General features: G+C 37.5%; 1 protein-coding gene across 1 annotated transcript; it reads left to right on the top strand.

Annotated features, from left to right (window-relative positions):
• The first annotated feature begins 17,833 nt into the window (after positions 1 to 17,833).
• Positions 17,834 to 18,854, top strand: LOC103968966 (uncharacterized). The gene is made up of 2 exons (XM_009382349.3): positions 17,834 to 18,060; positions 18,148 to 18,854. Exons 1-2 carry the CDS (start codon positions 17,911 to 17,913, stop codon positions 18,781 to 18,783), a joined length of 786 nt encoding a protein of 261 aa, XP_009380624.2. The 5' UTR covers positions 17,834 to 17,910; the 3' UTR covers positions 18,784 to 18,854.
• The last annotated feature ends 3,616 nt before the right edge of the window (positions 18,855 to 22,470 follow it).

Genomic DNA, 22,470 nt, shown 5'->3' with positions numbered 1-22,470 from the left:
ATATATATATATATATATATATATATTGGAATACCCGTATGCATAACTTTTCTACATTTTCGAACTTTTCCCTTGGTAGTACACAGCCCCCATATGCTGATAACCAAGGCTTTCATCCGATGCAATATTCGATGCACGCACGGAAGACCCGTCTCTACGGTTCCATAGCTTTCACTTCTTGAATCCATAGTCCTTCTTGTCGTCGTGTTGTTCACCGAAGTGGAGCTCCCAATAGCTCTCGATCATACCTTCGTATGACATAGTTGTTAGATTATGTGATCCTATTTAATTAAGTAAGATATATTATAAATATGATTGGATTCTGATAATGGTTATTGGCCAATAGAAAAGAAGTTCAATTAAAGTAGGATTTCTTAGGAGATAACTTTGATGGGAGGAATTCTCCTAATAACTTGTCCTAAACCCTCTGCTCTCGCCTAAAAATAGATAGAACCTCTAGGGGCTAAAAGTGGTGATCTCAGTGCATCTCAATGTAGTTGAGAAATTAAGTTTTTTCTTTCAATCTCCCTCTCCCCTAATCCGGTCCTGTGAAAAGACAGGAAGAGAGGAGAAGGATTTAGTTCTCCTTGCAAATTGATATCTTAGATCCGACAATGGAGCGCTTGTAGATCAGATAAGGTTTATTCTTCTGAACAACAAGAACGGTACGTATCATAATATATTGTTAGATCTAATTTTATTTGATTTCAATCTTAGCATAAAAGTTTTTCCGCATTAAAGATAGCATGATTACAGATTTTATGCTAACAGTAGTCCCTCACGAGACTATATTCGTGTGTATCGTATTGCCATGAACTGTTTCACCATGATCTATTGCACCATGTCACCTCCTAGTGATATCTCCATTGCATTCTAATCCTTGTGGGATGAACTCGGATTGTAATCTATCAATGTGTGGCCTTTGCTAATACATCGCAAGGCCTCTTCCACTTTTGATTGTTTTCGCTCCTTTGGCAATCGACCTTTGTCCACCCGCTCTCGGGTCACACTTAGATGAAGCCCCACTCTAGGACAGTCCATCACCTAGTAGCTCCTGAAGTTCACCGACTTTACTAAAATTGGTGCACCATTGTTTGGATCTTGGGCTTTTGCCCCTACCAACATAATCTCCGCTGTGAACCTCTCCCTTCATGACAACTTAAATAGCAGCACTATAGCATATTCTTCAAGAGTACTTACCTCCACGTCCTCTTGCCCCGTGCCAAGGCCTTCTGAACTCAACTTTGTCTCCACAAGTTGTATCGCCTTGGTTCATTTATCAAATGCTTTTCTAAGGTAGGGTGCATGTGCCTCGAAGCTCCATTCGTTTTTGGCACCATGCAGGATGAGCTCGATACATCAGAACGAGGGACCCATGGAATAACATGATCCCGCTCTTGCCTCTACAAGAGTTCATGTACTTGACCTCTATCTAAGGAAAGCTCTATGCCTCCGTTCCATATTTCATCTTCTATGTCGGCTCCTTTTATGTGGCTTGGGTACTTCGCCAAGTTCCACCCAAGTTGTTCCGCTCCTTGTTTTGCATATAGTTGATTGTGGCCCTCGCGCCCACTATTCCATGGGTCAACCCTCTATTGAGTATGATCTCTATATCGACTCCAAGTGTGCCTTTATTTGTGTTACTTTAGATCGCTCCCCCACTTGATCTCGCAATGTATCCCCTAATGCATTATCTCAAGCGAGATCATGCAACTGCTCGCTCGATCCGTTGAGCTTTGTGAAATTATTTTTGATGTACTCATCCTCAATATGTGCAGTTTGTTGCACTTCGTTCTCCCTCTGAAGAGCCGGGACTTATCCCTCCTGAATATCTATCCCGTTGGAGCAAATTTTATCTTCGGTTCCTTCTCTTTAAATATTTTGAGGATCACCATCCCCTTGGACTACTCCACTTTGCTGAACAAACTGTGCATTGTTCTGCCTCCCGCAAACGCATTTGCTAGATTACGACTCTACGTCAATACAGTCCCTACTACACCACTCAAGGCCTATCAATATACTGAACTCGCTGCATACTTTAGCCTCTGATGGACATATCCTTCTCATGCCAAAGAGAAAGTTTCAATGCTCCATGGTGCTAAGCTTCGGTCGCCTTGGGATGGCCATGAACATTCCACCGTTCGCATACAAGTCCTTGCATAATTACCGAATTCTTCGAGTTAGTAATTCCCCTCATCTCTATGAGTTTTGCACAACTCTTTTGGTCGCTGAACAACCCATTCCACCTTGCATGATCTCATCCTTTACCAAGCACCTCGCTTGCCTTGAGCACCATCAAGTATGATTGCCAATGTTGAGACGTAGCTCAAACTCAGCCATCCCAACCTTCGTGCTCTACGCATTCTTCCCAACTTGCTTGTCCTGTGATGCCTTTTGCGTGAAGGGTTGGTCATTCCTCTGAATATCAATCTCAGACGTCCGCTCCTCTGAGCGACTCTTTGTCCTTACATCTCTATGTCGGCTTTTTCTGAAACGGTCATGTGTGCTGGCTATCCTCAACGCAGCCCCACTAGGTCCCCCACGTTTGCATGCCATGTATTTATATGAGTGCTTGTCCCGCTCTGATACCATTTGTCACGAACTTAGCTGGTTTTGCCTAAGTCGTGAGGCACCCTTCCGTGTTCGTCCTCAAAGGTCAACCTCCCCAAAACCTCCCATGGTCCCTTAGAGCCTACAAAAGATAAAACGAGTTAGAGAAAGCGCCTCACTCTTGATCCGTAAGTAAACATTTTAGAAAACACTTCACAACCAATGCAAATTACAAACAAACTTCACAAGCTCTGAACGGTCGCACAACAAAGGATCCAAAATGGTCAACTATAGACCGAAATCACTCACAAGGGTCCACATGACACAACCTTTATTTACAAGCCTAAAACGATCATCAAACCCAACTAAAATGGGGCTATAAGCCTTCAACCATCCCTCTACATGTTGTGCAAAGCATGAACAAACTAAAAGACACGGACATACATAAGCATTACATCGAATACTCTGTTTACAAATTTATCTATGATAGATCGGCAACTGAAATAGCCAGCAACAACCGAAAGATTTACAGCTGTTAGAAAGTCGAAGCCTTAAGGTTGGGATAGAACTCAAATGAGATCGATCGACAATGGTCAACATCTCGACTATGATAAATATGGATAGTGTTGGGGAAAACCTATTAAAGCGGAATATTCTTTTCCCTCTTTGTGTATCAAAATGGGTTCCTCATCAAAATACTAACTTGATATCCAAATGAAAATATCAATCAGCATAGCATAAACAATAGAGCAAAACTTCAATCACACAATGAGACCAAATCTTTTAACGTGGAAAACCCAATGTGGGAAAAACCACGGGACCGTAGTCCACCTCAAACTTCCACTATCAATAGTAATGATAACAGGTTTACAGTAGGTCTTCTCTAGAATAACTAGAGGATCAGAATAACATCAAGATCATAGATCTTGGCTCAAGAATAGCATATCTTCATCATGTAGGATGGATCTCCTCGTAAGAGAATTCTAGATCTCACAAAATAGACATAGCAGGAAAGTACCATAGAGAGGGTAAACTGTAGATCAACACCGTTAAGATTGTAGAGTTTGCTGCAAGGATTCTTCACATAAAATTTGGGCCGAAACTAACAACGTTTGGCCACCGATCGTCAAGCAGAAAACTCAGAAACCTAATCTTTCTCTCTCTATTTCTCTCTCCTCTTTTCTCTGCACGCGGCTGCACGCTGCACGTGTTCACTCTCACGTTGCCCTCTCTAATTTTGCCCTTGCTCTCTTGATTTCTTTGATTTGGGCTCATGGCCCAAATTTGTCCAAGCCCACATATGGGCTGGACCCAACAATTCTCCCCCTCCAGCTCATATGGTGGGCTGTACCAAGCCTGCTCTTTACCTACATGCTTCAAGCTTCTCCTTAGGCAAAGACTTTGTCAACATATCTGATCTATTCTCATTAGTATGCACTTTTTCCAACTGTAATTATTTCATCTCAAGCACATCATGAATCCAGTGATATCTCACATCAATAAGCTTGTATCTAGAATGGTATGTTGAATTCTTGGAGAGGTGAATGGCGCTTTGACTATCATAGTAAACAGTATATCCTACTTGTTTCAAGCCCAATTCCTGTAAAAACTTTTTCATCCATAAAGCTTCCTTGTAGGCTTCAGTAATTGCTATGTATTCTGCTTCTGTGGTTGATAGAGCAACACACTTCTATAACTTAGACTGCCAAGAGATTGCTCCTCCTGCAAATGTCATCAAGAATCCCGAAGTAGATTTCCTAGAATCGGTATCACCTGCCATGTCTGCTACCCTTCTAACACAGGTTCATCACTGCCAAAACATAAACATAACCTGGAAGTACCTCTTAGATATCTTAATATCCATTTCACTACTGTCCAATGTTTCTTTCCAGGATTAGAGAGAAATCGGCTGACAACTCTAACTAGATGAGCTATATCTGGCCTAGTACAAACCATAGCATACATCAAACTGCCTATTGCAGATGAGTAAGGCACTCTGAACATTTCTTCTTTTTCTTTCTCACTTGTAGGACATTGTTTCGAACTAAGCTTGAAATGACCTGTAAGTGGAGAACAAACTGCTTTAGCTTTACTCATGTTGAATCTTTCAATAACCTTTTACAATGTAAGTCTCCTGAGATAGCCAAATCTTCCTTTTCTTCCTATCACGAAGAATCTTCATGCCAAGTATTTGTTTCACCGATCCCAAGTCTTTCATAGCAAAAGACTTACTTAGCTCTCTTTTAAGCTTTCCAATTTTTTCAACATCATGGCCAACAATCAGCATATCATCAACATATAGCAGTAAAATAATAAAATCATCATCTGAAAATTTCTTCATAAACACACAATGATCAGATGTGGTTCTATCATACCCTTGGCTCATCATAAAGGAATTAAACTTCTTATACCATTGTCTAGGTGCCTATTTGAGTCCATATAAGCTTTTCCTAAGCTTACACACCATATTTTCTTTTCCCTTGACTTTGAAACCTTCTGGTTGCTCCATGTAAATTTCTTCTTCTAAGTCACCATGAAGAAATGTTGTTTTCACATCAAGTTGCTCAACTTCTAAATTCAAGCGGGCAGCCAAACCAAGAACAACTCGGATAGAGGACATTTTCACAATTGGAGAAAATATTTATTCAAAGTCAATACCTTTCTTCTAATAGAATCCTTTCACAACTAGTCGTGCCTTGTATCTCTGTTGTGAGCTATTGTTTTCGGTCTTCAATTTATAAACTCACTTATTCTTGAGAGCTTTCTTCTCTTTAGGTAATTTTACCAAGTCATAGGTGTGGTTCTCAAGTAAGGATCTCATCTCTTCTTGCATGGCTTTAACCCACTCATTCTTATTCTCATGTAGAATAGCTTCTTGGTAAGTTTCTGGCTCTCCCCCGTCAGTAAGCATAACATACTTATGTAGAGGATATCTGGTAGATGGTTGTCGCTCTCTAGTGGATCTTCTCAATGGAATTTCAACTGGTGGTGGAGGTGCCTGTTCAGTTGGTTCAGCATCATCAACTGTAAGTGTATCATCACTAGTATTCTCACCACAATCTTCTTGTTCATCTCCCCCATGATCATCATGAACTACAGGTGAAGGAATTGGACCCAAACTCCAAGGAATATAAACAGAGGTTTCTGGCTTCTCAACATTACCACCATCATCAAACAATTGGTCTTCAAGAAACACAACATCTCTGCTTCTAATAATCTTCTTGTTCACTAGATCCCATAATCTGTACCCAAACTCTTCATGACTATATCCCAAGAAGATACATGCTTTTGCTTTACTATCAAGCTTGGACCTTTCATCTTTGGGAATATGAACAAATGCTTTACACCCAAAGACTCTTAAGTGATTATAAGATATATCTTTTCCTCTCCATACTCTCTCTGGAACATCACCTTGCAGAGGAACTGATGGAGAAAGATTTATCAGGTCAACTATAGTTCTCAGAGCCTCCCCTAAAATGACTTTGGTAACTTGGCGTGAGAAAGTATACACCTAATCCTTTCTTCAATGGTTCTGTTCATCCTTTCTACCACACCGTTCTGTTGAGGAGTTTTAGGAACTGTTTTCTCAAGCCTGATTCCATGAAACCTGCAATAATTCTCAAAAGGACCCCTGTACTCGCCACCGTTATCTGATCGAATACACTTTAGTTTTCTACCAGTTTCTCTTTCAACACTGACATGAAACTCCTTGAAAACATCGAGTACCTGGTCATTAGATTTCAAAGCAAAAGCCCACACTTTTCTAGAATAGTCATCAATAAAAGTAACAAAATAAAGAGCACCTCCAAGAGTTCTAGTTTGCATAGTACAAACATCAGTATGAACTAAATCAATAATATCTGATCTTCTAGATGATGGATATGTCTGAAATGTAACTCTATGTGTTTTTCCAGCTAAGCAATGATCATAAGATTTAAGAGATGTACCTTGCAACTCTGGTAAGAACTGCTTTCTAGTAAGAGTTTGAAGTCCCTTCTCGCTGATATGTCCAAGCCTCTTATGCCAAAGATCTATACTTTCACCTTTTTGAATTGTATTAATCTCTCCTTTATGTAGCTTAGCTTTCATGACATAAAAAGAGTTAATCTTCTTTCCTTTTGCCACAATCAGAGAACCTTTAGTAAGTTTCCATTTGTTTTCATCAAAATAGTGTGCAAAACCCTCATCATCAAGTCTACCTGTAGATATCAAGTTAAGACGAATATCTGGAACATGCCTTACATCTTTGAGTATCAATTTGCTCCCAATACTAGTCTCTAAGCAAATATCTCTAATACCCACAATCTTAAATGTACCACTGTTTCCCATTCTGACATTACCAAATTCACCAGCAGTGTAAGATCTAAAGAAATCACCATGAAAAGTAACATGAAATAAAGCACCAGAGTCAATTACCCAATTACTGTCCTGAGCTACAAGACTGACACAACCTTCATCACAAACAATAGTGATATTACCATCAGCAGCAACTGTATTGGTATCTTTTTCATTTTTCTTCATTTCATTCTGTTCTCGCTTCCAAAACCTACACTCTTTCTTCATGTGACCTGGCCTGTTATAGTGAAAACATTTGATATCTTTTCTAGACTTCGATCTTCCTCTATATCCATGTGGATTTCTGCCATGACTTCTTCCACGTCTTTCTTGTTTTTCAGTAACAAATGCACCAGAAGAAGATTCACCCTGTTCTTTCCTTCTGGCATCTTCATTTAGCAAACTGTCTTTAACCATATCTATAGTTAGAGTCCCCTCTGGCGTGGAGTTACAAATAGTCACCATATACGTTTTTCAACTTTCTGGTAAAGAGCTGAGAAGTAATAATCCTTGCATCTCATCATCTATATTCATTTTCATAGCAACCAACTTGTTTGCAAGACTCTGAAATAGGCTTATGTGCTCAATAATGTTACCACCATCTTTATACTTCAAATTTACAAGCCTTCTGAGGAGAGAAATTTTATTTCCCACTATCTTTTTCGCAAAGAGGTTTTCTAACCTTTGCCAAACAACATCAGCTCTGGTTTCATCAGAAATATGCTCATGCAAGTTTATATCCATCCATCTTCTAATATAGGCAATAGCTTTTCTATGTTGAACTTCCCATTCTTCATCGTCCATAGTAGAAGGTGTATCTTTAACCTTGATAGGCTTATACAAATCTTTGCAATAGAGCAAATCTTCCATCAAACGCCTCCAAGTGGAATAATTTGATGAGTTCAATTTAATCATACCATCAGACTCCATTTCAATCACACAAGAAAAACTAGCACCAAACAACCTGATGCTCTGATACCACTTGTTGGGAAAAACCTATTAAAGCGGAATATTATTTTCTCTCTTTGTGTATCAAAATGGGTTCCTCATCAAAATATTAACTTGATATCTGAATGAAAATATCAATCAGCACAGCATAAACAATAGAGTAAAACTTCAATCACACAGTGAGACCAAATCTTTTAACGTGAAAAACCCAATGTGGGAAAAACTACGGGACCGTAGTCCATCTCAAACTTACACTATCAATAGTAATGATAACAGGTTTATAGTAGGTCTTCTCTAGAATAACTAAAGGATCAGAATAACATCAAGATCATAGATCTTGGCTCAAGAATAGCATATCTTCATCATGTAGGATGAATCCCTCATAAGAAAATTCTAGGTCTCATAAAATAAACATAGCAGGAAAGTACCTTAGAGAGGATAAACTATAGATCAACACTGTTAGGATTGTAGAGTTTGCTGCAAGGATTCTCCACATAAAATTTGGGCCGAAACTGACAACGTTTGGCCACCGATCGTTAAGCAGAAAACTCAGAAACCTAATCTTTCTCTCTATATTTCTCTGCACGCCGTCGTAGCACGTGTTCACTCTTACGTTGCCTCTCTAATTTTACCCTTTCTTTCTTGATTTCTTTGATTTGGGCTCATGGTCCAAATTTATCCAAGCCCACGTATTGGCTGGACCTGGGCTGGACCTAACAGATAGTAGAAAGAAGGTGAACGAGACAGATACAAGAAGCATACAGGTTTGCTCCAGCATCATCCCACTTAATCTAGGGTCACATCTCGTTCCATGCAATTTGTTCTTTGGTGTAGATTTAAGAGTAACTTTATCAAATCTTCACCTTATCGATGGTAAATATGCAGGTGTGCTCCAGCATCTTCCCGTCAATATGGGGCTCTTTCATTCTCTCCCTTGGTTGGAGATAAATGAGTAACCATATTAAATCTTCAGCCACATCTCTTTCAAAGTAGTCTGTCCCATTGTGGAGATAAATTAAATCTTCATCCAAGTAATATGGTATATATCTAATCACTATACCCATGGTATATGTGCAGGTGCTCTCCAGCATTTTCCAGTCGGTGTAGAGTTGGTCTCTGCCTTGGTGGAGATAAATAAAAGAGTAACCCCATACGATCGATATGGTATGTCCTGCTCCCCCACTTCACCTATAATAACATTAGATCCAGGTTATTGAATTAATGAGTTTATTTTGTTAAAAGTTTAAGCTGGATTACAACCATGAAGGAACCGGAGTTCCTGAAGAGAGCTATTATAGACAAAAGGGTGACTTTGTTTTTCTGAATACAAATCCTCCTTACCACAACTTTGCTGGAGAAGGAGCCGAGAACATTCTCTATTATGAGGAACAATCTAGATCAATGTCTTCTTGATCCATTGAATTCTCGTCCAAAGCTCAAAACACTCTCACTCCTATTTTACATAATTTTTATTTAAAAAAATTTTGAGTTTCGGATGATCGATTTTCTATTTGTGTTGATAGAGTGATCACTAGCAAATACACTCCTGAGTAAAAATCTATTGTCATTGGACTGATGGTGATTGAACAATGAAAAAATAAATTATTATTTTTAAATTTTTGATGAATGACATACAACTAATAATATTTATAAAATGATAAAAATAATGTCATAAGAATAATATTTGGCTTTTAAGAATTTTTTTTAATGGTTTTGAAAATGAAGCCACAAATACCACTTCTATTCTAGAATTATAAGAAATTTGTCAATCTGCTTTTGGTATGTTTTGAATTTATATTTACAAGAATGTCTTAGATCTTTTGAAATTTGTATTTCTTTCGTTAAACAAGCTATGCCATTCTTATGGGGTCATCTACAAGTAATGTAATGACAGAATGAGTCAGATTTTACAAATTAAATGATAAAAGACCTAAAACATTTTCTATAAGGATCCTATCCAATGAAATTTTACATATGAAGAATTTTGTAAATATATACAAAATTATTATATATTTCTATTGTAAATAATGTTAGGTAAGTTAGTTTATATCCACAATATTGGAATGTGAAAGAATTTTAAAATTTTCAAAAATTTAAAATTTAAAATTTTAAAATTTTAAAAGTTGCTTATTTAAATTTAAAATATTTAAATAAAAATTTAAGTGATTATTTAACCACTTGTTATTAAAGTTAAAGAGTAAATATTGATATTGGTGATAAAATTTGATATATTGAAAATTTAATCATTAACTTATGTGATCATTATAATGCTAAGTATAGTAAAGAACATGGTACTTTCGAAATTTTTACATGTACGAATCAAGTTAGTAGTGGAAGCAAAATCTTTAAGGGAGAAAACCATTGTTACAAAGACAAAAAAAAGAAAAAAAGCAAGGAGATCATCGGGTTTGAACTCCATATATATTTAATTTCTTTCGAGTTTGATGATAGCACTACATAGAGTTTTTTATTATGAAATAGTGAATATGATGCCCAACACAAATACTAGTAACTCTAGTGTTGACAATAGATGTCATCACAAGAGGATGGATCCCAGATAAAATTAGATCGAACATGACCTTCAAAAAATTAAAACTCAAGCATGCATTGATGGGGATAAAAAGAGGAATAACCTTTGTATAAGAACAAATACTAGAAGACCAAAATACGCAGCGGAATAAAATGGAAACATAATCAAACAGAACACCAAGATATACATGGAAAACCCCTTCAATGTGAAGGGTAAAAACCACGGGGCAAACTAGAGATAATCCACTATGAGAATAATGAATATACAAATCTCAATTTCTTGCCCAAAACCCTAGCAACAACCACAAGAGAATAACTGGGATACAAGGATCACGTCACTGCCCACAATATCTAAAACCTCCCCAAGTAATCACAGCAAGAGTCTACTGTAGATTTGATCTAACCTGAGATGAGAACACTGCTAGATAATTGTGAACAGTCTCTCTGCGTTGTCCTTGTCTTCTTCCCTTTCTTTCTCTTCCTTTTCTGCCTTGATCTCCTTCTTCTCTTTGGAATACCGTGGCCTCAAAGATCTGCCTCGTTGCTGCCTTTTTATAGCCTTAATCTGCCTCTAAAATGCAGCCACCACACCCCCCTAATCTTAATTAGGGTTAGGTTAAGAGAGGCTGTGGGCTGTGGGCTAATAAAGCCCACATGGGCTGAATATGGGCCATCAGCCCAACAACCTCCCCCTTCAGCCCATAAGGGAGGCTGTCCCATGACTCCTCAATGTGAAGCCATGCCGACCAACTGTCGGCATATCTCCTGTCTTTCTTTTGGTAAGGTCTTCGTCAACATGTCTGCTCCGTTGTCATCTGTATGAATTTTCTGAAGCTGCAACTGCTTCTCTTCAAATACATTTCGAATCCAGTGGTATCTGACATCTATATGCTTTGACTTGGAATGAAACATTGGGTTCTTACACAAATGGATGGCACTCTGGCTGTCACAATGCACCACATAATTTTCCTGTTTCAGCCCCAATTCTTGTAAGAATTCTTTCATCCATAACATTTCTTTGCATACCTCTGTAGCAGCAATATATTCTGCTTCTGTGGTGGAGAGAGCAATACACCTTTGTAACCTGGATTGCCATGACACAGCTCCCCCTGCAAAAGTAAGTACATAACCTGAAGTAGACTTCCTCGTATCTATATCTCTGGCCATATCTGCATCTGTGTAACCTGTCAACACAGGTGGTCCACCTCCAAAGCTTAAACAAACCTTAGAGCTCCCTCTGAGATATCTAAAAATCCACTTCACCGCTGCCCAGTGCTCTTTGCCTGGATTTGCAAGAAATCTGCTAGTAACACCCACTGCATATGCGATGTTTGGCCTCGTATATACCATTGCATACATTCAACTTCCAACTGCTGAAGCATAAGGAACCTTTTGCATTTTCTCCTTCTCCTCATCACTTGACGGACTCTGTTCTGAGCACAACTTGAAGTGACCTGCAAGAGGAGAACCAACTGGCTTAGCATTGCTCATATTGAATCTTTCCAATACCTTCTCGATGTATTTCTCCTGTGACAACCAAATCTTCTTGTTTTTCCTGTCACGAGAAATCTGCATGCCTAGTATTTGCTTTGCTGGCCCCATGTCCTTCATTGCAAAAGACTCACTCATTTCCTTCTTCAACCTGTCAATTTTAGACATATCTTTCCCAAGAATAAGCATGTCATCAACATAAAGTAAGAGAATAATAAAATCCTCACCAAACCATTTGATGTACACACAATGATCTGAAGCCATTCTTTTGTATCCATTTTCTGTCATAAATGAATCAAACTTTCTGTACCACTGTCTTGGAGCTTGCTTTAGCCCATACAAGCTCTTCTTCAACTTGCAGACAAAATTATCTTTACCTTTGACTTTGAAGCCTTCTGGTTGCTCCATATAAATTTCCTCCTCCAAATCACCATGAAGGAAAGCTGTCTTCACATTTAACTGCTCAACCTCCAAGTCCTGGCTAGCAGCAATACCAAGAGCAACACGAATAGAAGATATTTTAACAACAGGAGAAAATATCTCTTCAAAGTCAATACCTTTCTTTTGACCAAAGCCTTTCACAACCAATCTAGCTTTGTACTTTGGTTGAGAACAATATTCTTGAGTCTTCAACCTAAAAACCCACTTGTTCTTCAAGGCCTTCATTCCATTTGGTAGCAGCACCAAATCATAAGTGTGGTTCTTCTGAAGAGCATCCATCTCTTCCTGCATAGCAGCTAACCACTTCTCTTTCTGCTCACTCTCAACTGCTTCCTGGTAACTCTCTGGTTCACCTGCATCAGTAAGCATCATATACTCATCTGTAGAGTATCTTCTGGAAGGTTGACGTTGTCTAGAAGATCTTCTCAACTGAGGTTCTGCGGGAACTTGCTCTCCTACTTCTTCTTGCTCAACATGTCCTACAGGTAGATCAATATCAGGTTCTACACCATCTTCCTGCATATCTCCCCCATCACCCTGATATACTGGAGGAGTAACTGGGTCACAATCTGCTAATCCTTCTGCAGAAGTCTTGGCGGGTGCCTTCTTCTTCAAATCTTCAAAGGTTTGATCCTCAAAGAAGATCACATCTCTGCTGAACACCTTCTGCTTTTCTGGATCCCAAAGCCTGTAACCAAACTGATCATGTGAGTAACCAAGAAAAATACATTCTTTAGACTTACCATCCAGCTTGGACCTCTCATTATCTGGAACATGTGCAAATGCACGACAACCAAACACTTTCAAATGCCTGTAGGAAACATCTTTCCTTGACCATACATGCTCTGCAACATCACCATCTAGGGCTGTACATGGTGATAAGTTGATCACATCAACTGCAGTCCTCAAAGCCTCATCCCAAAACCTTTTGGGTAGCTTGGCCTGTGAAAGCATACATCTGATCTTTTCCATGATGGTGCGGTTCATCCTCTCTGCAATTGCATTATGCTGAGGTGTACCAGGAACTGTCATCTCATGTTGGATTCCATGTGACCTGCAATAGTCATTAAACAATCCTGTATACTCACCACCATTATCTGATCTTATGCATTTCAATTTCCTTTCTGTCTCCCTTTCAACCCTGGCATGAAACTCTTTAAAGACATTAATAACCTGATCTTTGGTCTTCAAAGCATAGGCCCAAACTTTCCTAGAAAAATCATCTCTAAAAGTGACAAAATAAAGTGCACCACTTATACCAAGAACATCAACAGATCAACCAGGAGTTTTTGTCCTCAAAGGACCACATACATCTGTATAAACACGGTCTAAGGCATGCATTTTTCTAGACAAAGCAGCACTAGCAAATGAAACTCTATGTTGTTTACCAGCTAAACAATCAATACAAGGGTTCAGATGTATACCTCTGAGATCTGGTAATACCTCTCTCTTGGAAAGAGTTTGCAGCCCCTTCTCGCTCATGTGTCCCAATCGCCTATGCCACAACTCCATACTGAAGTCTTTCTCTGTAGCATTTAACTGCTCACCATAAGCTTTAGCCTGCAACCTGTACAAAGTATGACATTTCTTTCCATTAGCTATAACAAGAGAACCCTTACTGAGTTTCCATTGCCCTCTGTGAAATCTGCTTTCATAGTCTTCATCATCTAGTCTTCCAACTGAAATTAAATTCAGCCTCAAGTCAACCACATGTCTCACATCCTTAAGTACCAACTTGCAGCCAAGGTTGGTCTTTAAATGGATATCACCCATGCCAATGATGTCTGTTGTGCCATAGTTGCCCATCTTGACAACACCAAAGTTTCCAGACCTGTATGTAGCAAAAAACTCCCTCCGAGGTGTAGCATGATAAGAAGCACCTGTGTCAATCACCCACTCAAGATCCTGACACACACAAGAAAAAATATCATTAGAAGGAGACAAAATCAAATAATCACCACCCTGCACTGTAGCTGTAGTATTATCCTTTGATTCTGTAGACTCCACTTCTTTTCCCTTTTTCTTGTTCTTCTTAGGTTGCTTACATTGGTTCTTGTAATGTCCTTTCTCACCACAGTTATAGCAAACAATATCTTTTCTTGATCTTGACTTGCTCCTACCCATACGTGAACTGCTTCTAGACTTTGACCTTCCTCTGTTCTCTGAGATAAGTGCCTATGAATCATTCTGAGATGTTGCCGAACTCTTTCTTCTCAACTCCTCATTCAACAAACTGCTTGTTACTTGACTCATAGTGACAATACCATCTGGCGCAGAATTACTGAGGGAAACCACCAGTGTCTCCCAACTTTCTGGTAATGAACTAAGAAGTAACAATGCCTGCAACTCATCATCAAGAGACATTTTCATAGAGGATAACTGGTTAGTAATACTCTGCATTTCATTCAAATGCTCAGCAATAGAAGCACCCTCTCTATATTTTAGGTTCACAAGTTTTCTGATCAAAAAAGCTTTGTTGCCAGCTGTTTTTCTCTCATAGAGACTTTCCAATTTTTTCCAAAGAGAATATGCAGAAATTTCAGTAGAAACATGGTGAAAGACACTATCATCAAGCCACTGTCTAATAAACCCAATTGTTTTTCGATCTAACCTCTTCCACTCATCATCTGTCATAGTTGTAGGTTTTGCACTATCCCCCTGTAATGGTCCATACAAATCTTTGCAATACAAGAGATCTTCCATTCTTGGTTTCCATATCATCCAATTATTTCCATTTAAACTAATCATGCGAGAAATATTACTGGCCTCCATGTTCAAATACAAAAATTAAATCACCAAAACCCCGCTTTGATACCAGTTGATGGGGATAAAAAGAGGAATAACCTTTGTATAGGAACAAATACTAGAAGACCAAAATACGCAGCGGAATAAAATGGAAACACAATCAAACAGAACACCAAGATATACGTGGAAAACCCCTTCAATGTGAAGGGTAAAAACCACGGGGCAAACTAGAGATAATCCACTATGAGAATAATGAATATACAAATCTCAATCTCTTGCCCAAAACCCTAGCAACAACCACAAGAGAATAACTGGGATACAAGGATCACATCACTGCCCACAATATCTAAAACCTCCCCAAGTAATCACAGCAAGAGTCTACTGTAGATTTGATCTAACCTGAGATGAGAACACTGCTAGATAATTGTGAACAGTCTCTCTGCGTTGTCCTTGTCTTCTTCCCTTTCTTTCTCTTCCTTTTCTGCCTTGATCTCCTTCTTCTCTTTGGAATCCCGTGGCCTCAAAGATCTGCCTCGTTGCTGCCTTTTTATAGCCTTAATCTGCCTCTAAAACGCAGCCACCACACCCCCTAATCTTAATTAGGGTTAGGTTAAGAGAGGGTGTGGGCTGTGGGCTGATAAAGCCCACATGGGCTGAATATGGGCCATCAGCCCAACATGCATATCGATGATTAGATAAAGGGGACAAAATGAAATCATAATATTGTCCTCGAAGAAAACATCCTTCTATTTTATATATCAATCGAAGCGATGATCAAAATGTCTAGCATCTTCTAGGAATCGGCCCTTGGTTTGGTTCCCGTTTTTGTTAAGTAGAAATCGATGAATTTAGAATTATAGTTGGGATTATTTCTATCTAATAATTTCCCTCTTCTTGATTTCTCTCTCTCTTCAATTTAGATTTTTTTTTTCACTTTTTCTCTATTTATTTCTCTATATAATAGGATTAAGTCTCTTCTTCCACTCGACTGCTGGTCCTCTCTTCTCTAAATATTTCTCTCTGTTCACTGACAGGTCGTCCCACCCATAAGCCTACCAATGGCAAACTCCGAATAGTAATCAACAACAAGGCTTTGGCTTTGGCTTTGGCTTTGGCTTTGTAAGGTAAAAGACTTATTTAATCCTCACTCCAACATAAAGACAGACTTAATTCAAATCAAATGCTGATTCTTTAAATTTATATTTCATCTGAGAGTTAATGAGAAACTATGGTTCTCTTTCATTACATTATATAAATTATTTTTATAATATTATCAATATATATTTATGTTTTCAACATAGTATATTTTTTAAAAAATTATTAAACATACAAACCGACCTATTAATCCATCCAATCCAATTTTGATAACTTTGATCAAAATGCTAAAAGACTAAATGTATATTTTAAATGTGAATTTATGTTTGGATGTTGTATTGCAAATACTCAAATATTGATGCTACCTTAGTATAGCATTAGCATTTGATATTTACGAGATGCTAATATAATTTTTTTTAAGTTTCAAAGCACCCCGTAACATTATCTAAAAAATCATAATATTTTTAACATAATTTAGTGAAAAACTAACATGATTTATATCTTCTATAAGTTAAAATTTTATTTATTTTTGAATATTATATATATATATATATATATATATATATATATATATATATATATATATATAGGTCATACAAAATTTAATTTATTTATTTTCTTATTAATTTAAATAAAAAATATGTATTTACTTTTGAATAAATATTATAAATATTAGAAGGGTAAATTTATCACATATATTGAATAAACTGCTGAAGCATAAATTACCAAGTAGTATAGTGTTTTTTATTACATCACTACACACTTAAAATATAGTGTTTTTTATTGATATAAAGTAACGATGGAAGATGGAATTTGGCTTCTATTGATAGAGAACAAACTCCGAATACTTACGTGAAGATGGATACTACATAAAATTGATGGGAAAGGAGAGGCTCATACTAGTCAAACGAGATTAGGTGGTTGTAAAGCGATGCAAAGGTGGGAAATCAGTTGGCTTTGAATACTCAAATATCCAATTTTCCTCAAACTAATTATTAGCTTGAAATGAATATATATATATATATATATATATAGAAGAGGGACATGTTAAGGGAAAATCTCTCTAATTCTGTTGAGAGAAATCCTTTGAGGAAAATCCTCCCTCCTAATTTGTATAAATAGAAGAGGGACATATTAATATATTAAAGTTTCAGACTCTTGCTTTTTCACCTCTTCCTTCTCGGCCACTACAACAACAATCTGCTATTGTCTTATCCTACTTCAAAGATTGATATCCTTGACACGAGTACAACAACGATCTCTTCTATTTATGCAGAAAGAGAAGATTTTTCTAGAATTTTTGTCAGAGGATTTTTCTCAATAGAGTGATTTCTTCATATAATTAAAAAAATCTTAGTTAAAAAAATCTTATCTACTATCAATAAATAAATAAATAAATAAATATATATATATATATAAGAAATCATTGTTATTTTGTATCTCAGTACACTAGAATTGTTACTACATATTTCATGGGTGTTGAAAGTCTTTTGATTTGTTGGGCGGCAATTGGATGACAAGACATTGCTACTCAATTCGAATTCGAACTCCGTAATTAGTTGGATCGTGCGTGAAGCGTCCCTTGTCGTGGCATTCTTGGGAAGCAAGTTTGACTCAAGGGTTTGGCCATGCGTGGCAATACATGGAGGGAAGTCAGATTCCATCAGTACACCTCTTCCTCTTATACAAGGCCGGTGGAGTCCGCCACAGCAGCGCACGCATCCACGCAAGTTTGACTCAGGGCTTGCGTGCAGAGAGAGAGAGAGAGAGAGGGGAATGGCGAACCTGTTCTGCAAGCAAGCGCAGAATTATGTGGAGACTCGGCCGAGTTACCCGGAAGATCTATTCCGGTTCATCGCATCCAAGACTCCCCAGCACGACCTGGCTTGGGATGTGGGCACCGGCAGCGGTCAGGCCGCCGTCTCCGTGAGTTCTCTCTCTCTCTCTCTCTCTCTCTCTCTCTCTCTCTCTCTCTCGTTCGCTCGCTCTCACAGGCCCAAATTGCTTCTTCAGCTAGCCAGGCTCTACAAGAGAGTGGTGGCGACGGACACGAGTCAGGAGCAACTCAGCTTCGCGCCCAGGCTCCCCAACATCGACTACCGCCACACGCCGCCCACCCTGTCGCCCACGGATCTGCACCAGCACGTGGCGCCGCCTTCGACCGTGGACCTGGTCTGCGTGGCCCAGGCGCTCCACTGGCTCGACCTCCCCACCTTCTACGACGGGGTCAACTCGGTCCTGGCCAAGCCCGGAGGCGTCCTCGCCGTGTGGTGCTATACCGAGCCCCGAGTCGACCCGGCGGTGGACACGGTGTTCTGGCGCCTGTACACCGAATCGGGCCGGTTCTGGGCAGCGGCACGACAGATGGTGGATGACGAGTACAGGAGCATGCTGTTCCCGTACGATCCGGTGGACGGGGAGGAAAGCACGGGGCCGTTTGAGTTCGCGGCGGAGCGGGCCATGGACATGGGGACGTATCTCACCTACATTAGGTCGTGGTCGGCGTATCAGACGGCTAAGGAAAGGGGAGTGGAGCTTTTGACGGATGGGATGGTGAGTGATCTTGAGAAGGCATGGGGTGGCGACGGGAAGGCGGTCAAGGTGGTCCGCTTCCCTATCTTCCTTAGGATTGGGAAAGTGAAGACCTAAAAATTGTGTCTCTCGATTTGGTGTCCCCTTTCAAGATTTTATAAGCAATAATAAAATCCCCTTTCTCAAAATTTCAAGACTTTTCAGTCGGTCTGCCCTCCCCAAATCCCTATTTTATTTTATTCTATTCTTTTTTAGTTTGAAATTGGACAATATATTGGATTTTTAAATCGATTAAGGACTTGAAAAGATAATAAACTCGATCGGATTGATATATATATTTTTTAAATTAAAATTAGTTCAGTTTAGTCCACACTGATTAACAAAATGAAACTGTTTAAATTGGAATACTTTATATTGTTCAAAATCAAATTATTGATGAATCGATTTTTAATATATTTAAATTAGATTTAATTTCAATTCAATCCAATTCAGTTTTCTACCTCCATTTGAATTGAATGAACATATGAAGATCCAATCTTCCTTAATCTCTTCATTTTGATTTAATATTTTTTTTTTTTACACAAGTATTCTTCTTGGACCATCCATCCTCTCCCTATTTTAGATTTTTCTTTTTTATGTATTTATCACATTAACTATCACTTTAATCTAATGGCTTATTGTTGATTATATCAATTAGGTCATTGTTGATTAAATTAGTGATTTCAACGTTGATCCAACCACTCAGGTCAAATCTACTATCTCATGCAAAATTAATAAATAATTGTGTGAGCGTTAGATTTAGTTATTCCAAAGCGGTAAATTCCTTTGATGGTCGAATAACTCAAACTTATTTAAGAAAATTTAGACTATGTGCCCCCTTTTATATTGGGGGTTTGGAATTGTTATATTATCTATTATTCAACTTATGGAGCGTAATAATCTATCATAACCATCATCCACATTCAGAATTGCTATACCCATTGATTACATCATTCGTACGATATTGGGTGAGCGAAGGTGGACCATAATCGTTCTCTAGCTTATGCTTACCGGAGGTAGCCACGCTGATGTGGTGATGATTGATCGTCTACATGTCTCTCACATGTCGACCAAGTGACTCGACCATATTGATTACACATAGTTCGCTAATTAGGCATGTGGAAGTCTTGTCCATTTATAGCAAGAGCAAAGGGTCTAGGATAAATAATTAAGAGAGTTCCTCCCATTAAAGTCTCATGAGAAATCATATTATAATTAGGCTTCCTTTTTATTGACTAATAACCGTCGTCAAGATTTAATTAAATTTATAATATATCTTACTTAATTAGATAGGATAACATAATCCAATATTTTTTTCACTTGATCCATTAATTGGTAAGATCTAAAAGAAATTTAAATTTAAAATAATAAAATAAAATTTTATTTAAGAATAATTTTACCTAACTAGATTCTAAAATTTTTTAAAAAAGTATTTTATACATGGTTATGAATTTTAAAATAAACCAATAAATCCAATAAGCATAATAATACTATATTAAGTCTAATTACCAATGCAAGTCATAACAGTTATATGTTATCAATTTCATACTCTGTCCAACTACCAATGCGAGTTATAGTAGTTATATATCATCAATGTCATACTCTTTTTTATGTACTATAATATTATTACTCTTTCCTAATGTAGTCTATAATGACCTTTATAATTTATCTTGTCAGGATAATCTTACTATATATATTCAATCATAATATGTTTATACATAAATGTGAACAAGATAGTAAAAATAAATAACTTTAAATACGTAAACAAGAATACCAATTATAATGTCTACTCACAAACTCAATCATAAAAATATGTTCTTTAAAAAACTTTAGGTTGTAAGTCCTAAGCGAATAGATCAGCAATCAATATAGTTGAACTTATATTCTTAATTGATATTAATTGATTCTAAACTCTTTGTCTTTAACCATCAAGTACTTTATACTATAATGTATAGAACTACTAGAGTATTTAGCATTCTTAGAGAAGAAAACTGCTATAATAAATCACAAAATATCTTCAACCACTTGACAATTGAGTTTAACCACATCAAGTCCTATGATAAAATTTTACAATCTTCTGGGTACTAGTGGATTCAAACTTGGAGCCTATAAATGTCTCATCCTGAATCTTTCGGGTACTAGTGGTACCATTGCCTACAACACTAATACTGACATTAACATTGGGAAGTACCACAACCCAGTCTAGTGGTACCATCGCTTGACACCCTACCATTGGGCGGTACCATCACCTGCTAGTTTCTCGAAGATTGAGTCTAGGTGGTACCACCGCCAAAACTAGTGGTACCATTACCTGACATAGTCTCTGGCATTATGTCATGATGGTTCCACCTATTGGGTCACTGTTTGGGCCTTTCACTTGGCCCAACACAATCCAGACTTGGGCCTAACTGGCCCCTAATTGAGTTGGCTCAATTCCAACTTAATTATGCCTAAAATCTAATTCGATCTAGACAATTATTACAAAGTAAATCAAATGTTGTCCAGCAAGTCATTGGTTCATCGACACCTCATCCAATTCTTTAGTGCATCATCCTCTCTTGCGGTCTATTACCCAATCGATTAGTTGACCTCTGCAACTTTGATTTTCTTGGCGTAATTTTCGCTCTTCTTGGTCCAAGACCTTCTATCGATGTGTTGATCGATCCTCTGACTCAACGTCCAATCTTTTAACATATTTTACTCTGGCCCAACATGATTCTTCCTGCTTTAATTGTCTTTCTTGATCGAAGCTAGTCCTATGTCACTCAAAATACAGATCAAATCATAAACACTATCAATTGGTTTCATTATCAAAATCTAAAATTCAACAATCTCCCCCTTTTGATGATGATAACCAATTGATGATGGAGTTAACCTTAACTCTCCCTATCAATATGTCATATTGATAGAACCTTGAATTCAACTTGAATTCAAGTTAAAGTAAATTTAATCATAAATATTTATAATATGTTATCATAAAATCATGCATAATCAAATTTTTAATACATTATTCCATGCATGATTGTCATCATAACTTCTCCCCCCTTTGTCATCAACAAAAAGGAAAAGTGCAATTAGTAAGTTTATAGACATAATTTCAAATCATTGCATTTATCATCATGCAAGCTAGCAAGTTTTTTTTTTTTTTGCAAAATTTTTACACTTTTTGATATATGTAAGATGGTAAGTTTTTGCATCTACTTGAAATATGTAAGCTAGCTAGCAAGCTAGCAAACTCCCTTTAAATGTGCAAGATAGTATGTTTTTCTCTTTTGAGAAGTGTAATTTTTTGCTTCCTTTGCAAAGCATAATTGAGTAAAATTTTACATCATTTTACAACATGCAAGCTAGCAATTTGATAAGTGTTACTTCTTTGAAGGCTAGCAAGTTTTTAAAAAAGAATGTAAGATAGCAAGCTAGCAAGATAGCAATGCATCATTTTAGAATATACAAGCTAGCAAATTTTACTCCCCCTTTTTTCATTGTCTAACAAAAGGGAAAAATATAATGTTGTAATTTTTTTCTATTTACTTCAATCTTCAAATTATGACAAAGATAAATAATCATTCTTATATCAATATATTTGTACACAATAATAGTTTAAAATTAAAATATGCATAATTTTAAAACCTTATATTTTATCCTTACTTCATACATGATACCAAAAATAAATCAATCATTACCATGGGCATATCATACATGATACTAAAGCATTCTTGATACATCATTTTGGACATAACATTCGTGATGCTAAAATTTTTAAGT

The sequence above is a fragment of the Musa acuminata genome, chromosome BXJ1-2 (assembly GCF_036884655.1).
Source record: "Musa acuminata AAA Group cultivar baxijiao chromosome BXJ1-2, Cavendish_Baxijiao_AAA, whole genome shotgun sequence".
Classification (NCBI taxonomy): Eukaryota; Viridiplantae; Streptophyta; class Magnoliopsida; order Zingiberales; family Musaceae; genus Musa; species Musa acuminata.
This window is presented reverse-complemented; position numbering and strand designations above follow the sequence as displayed.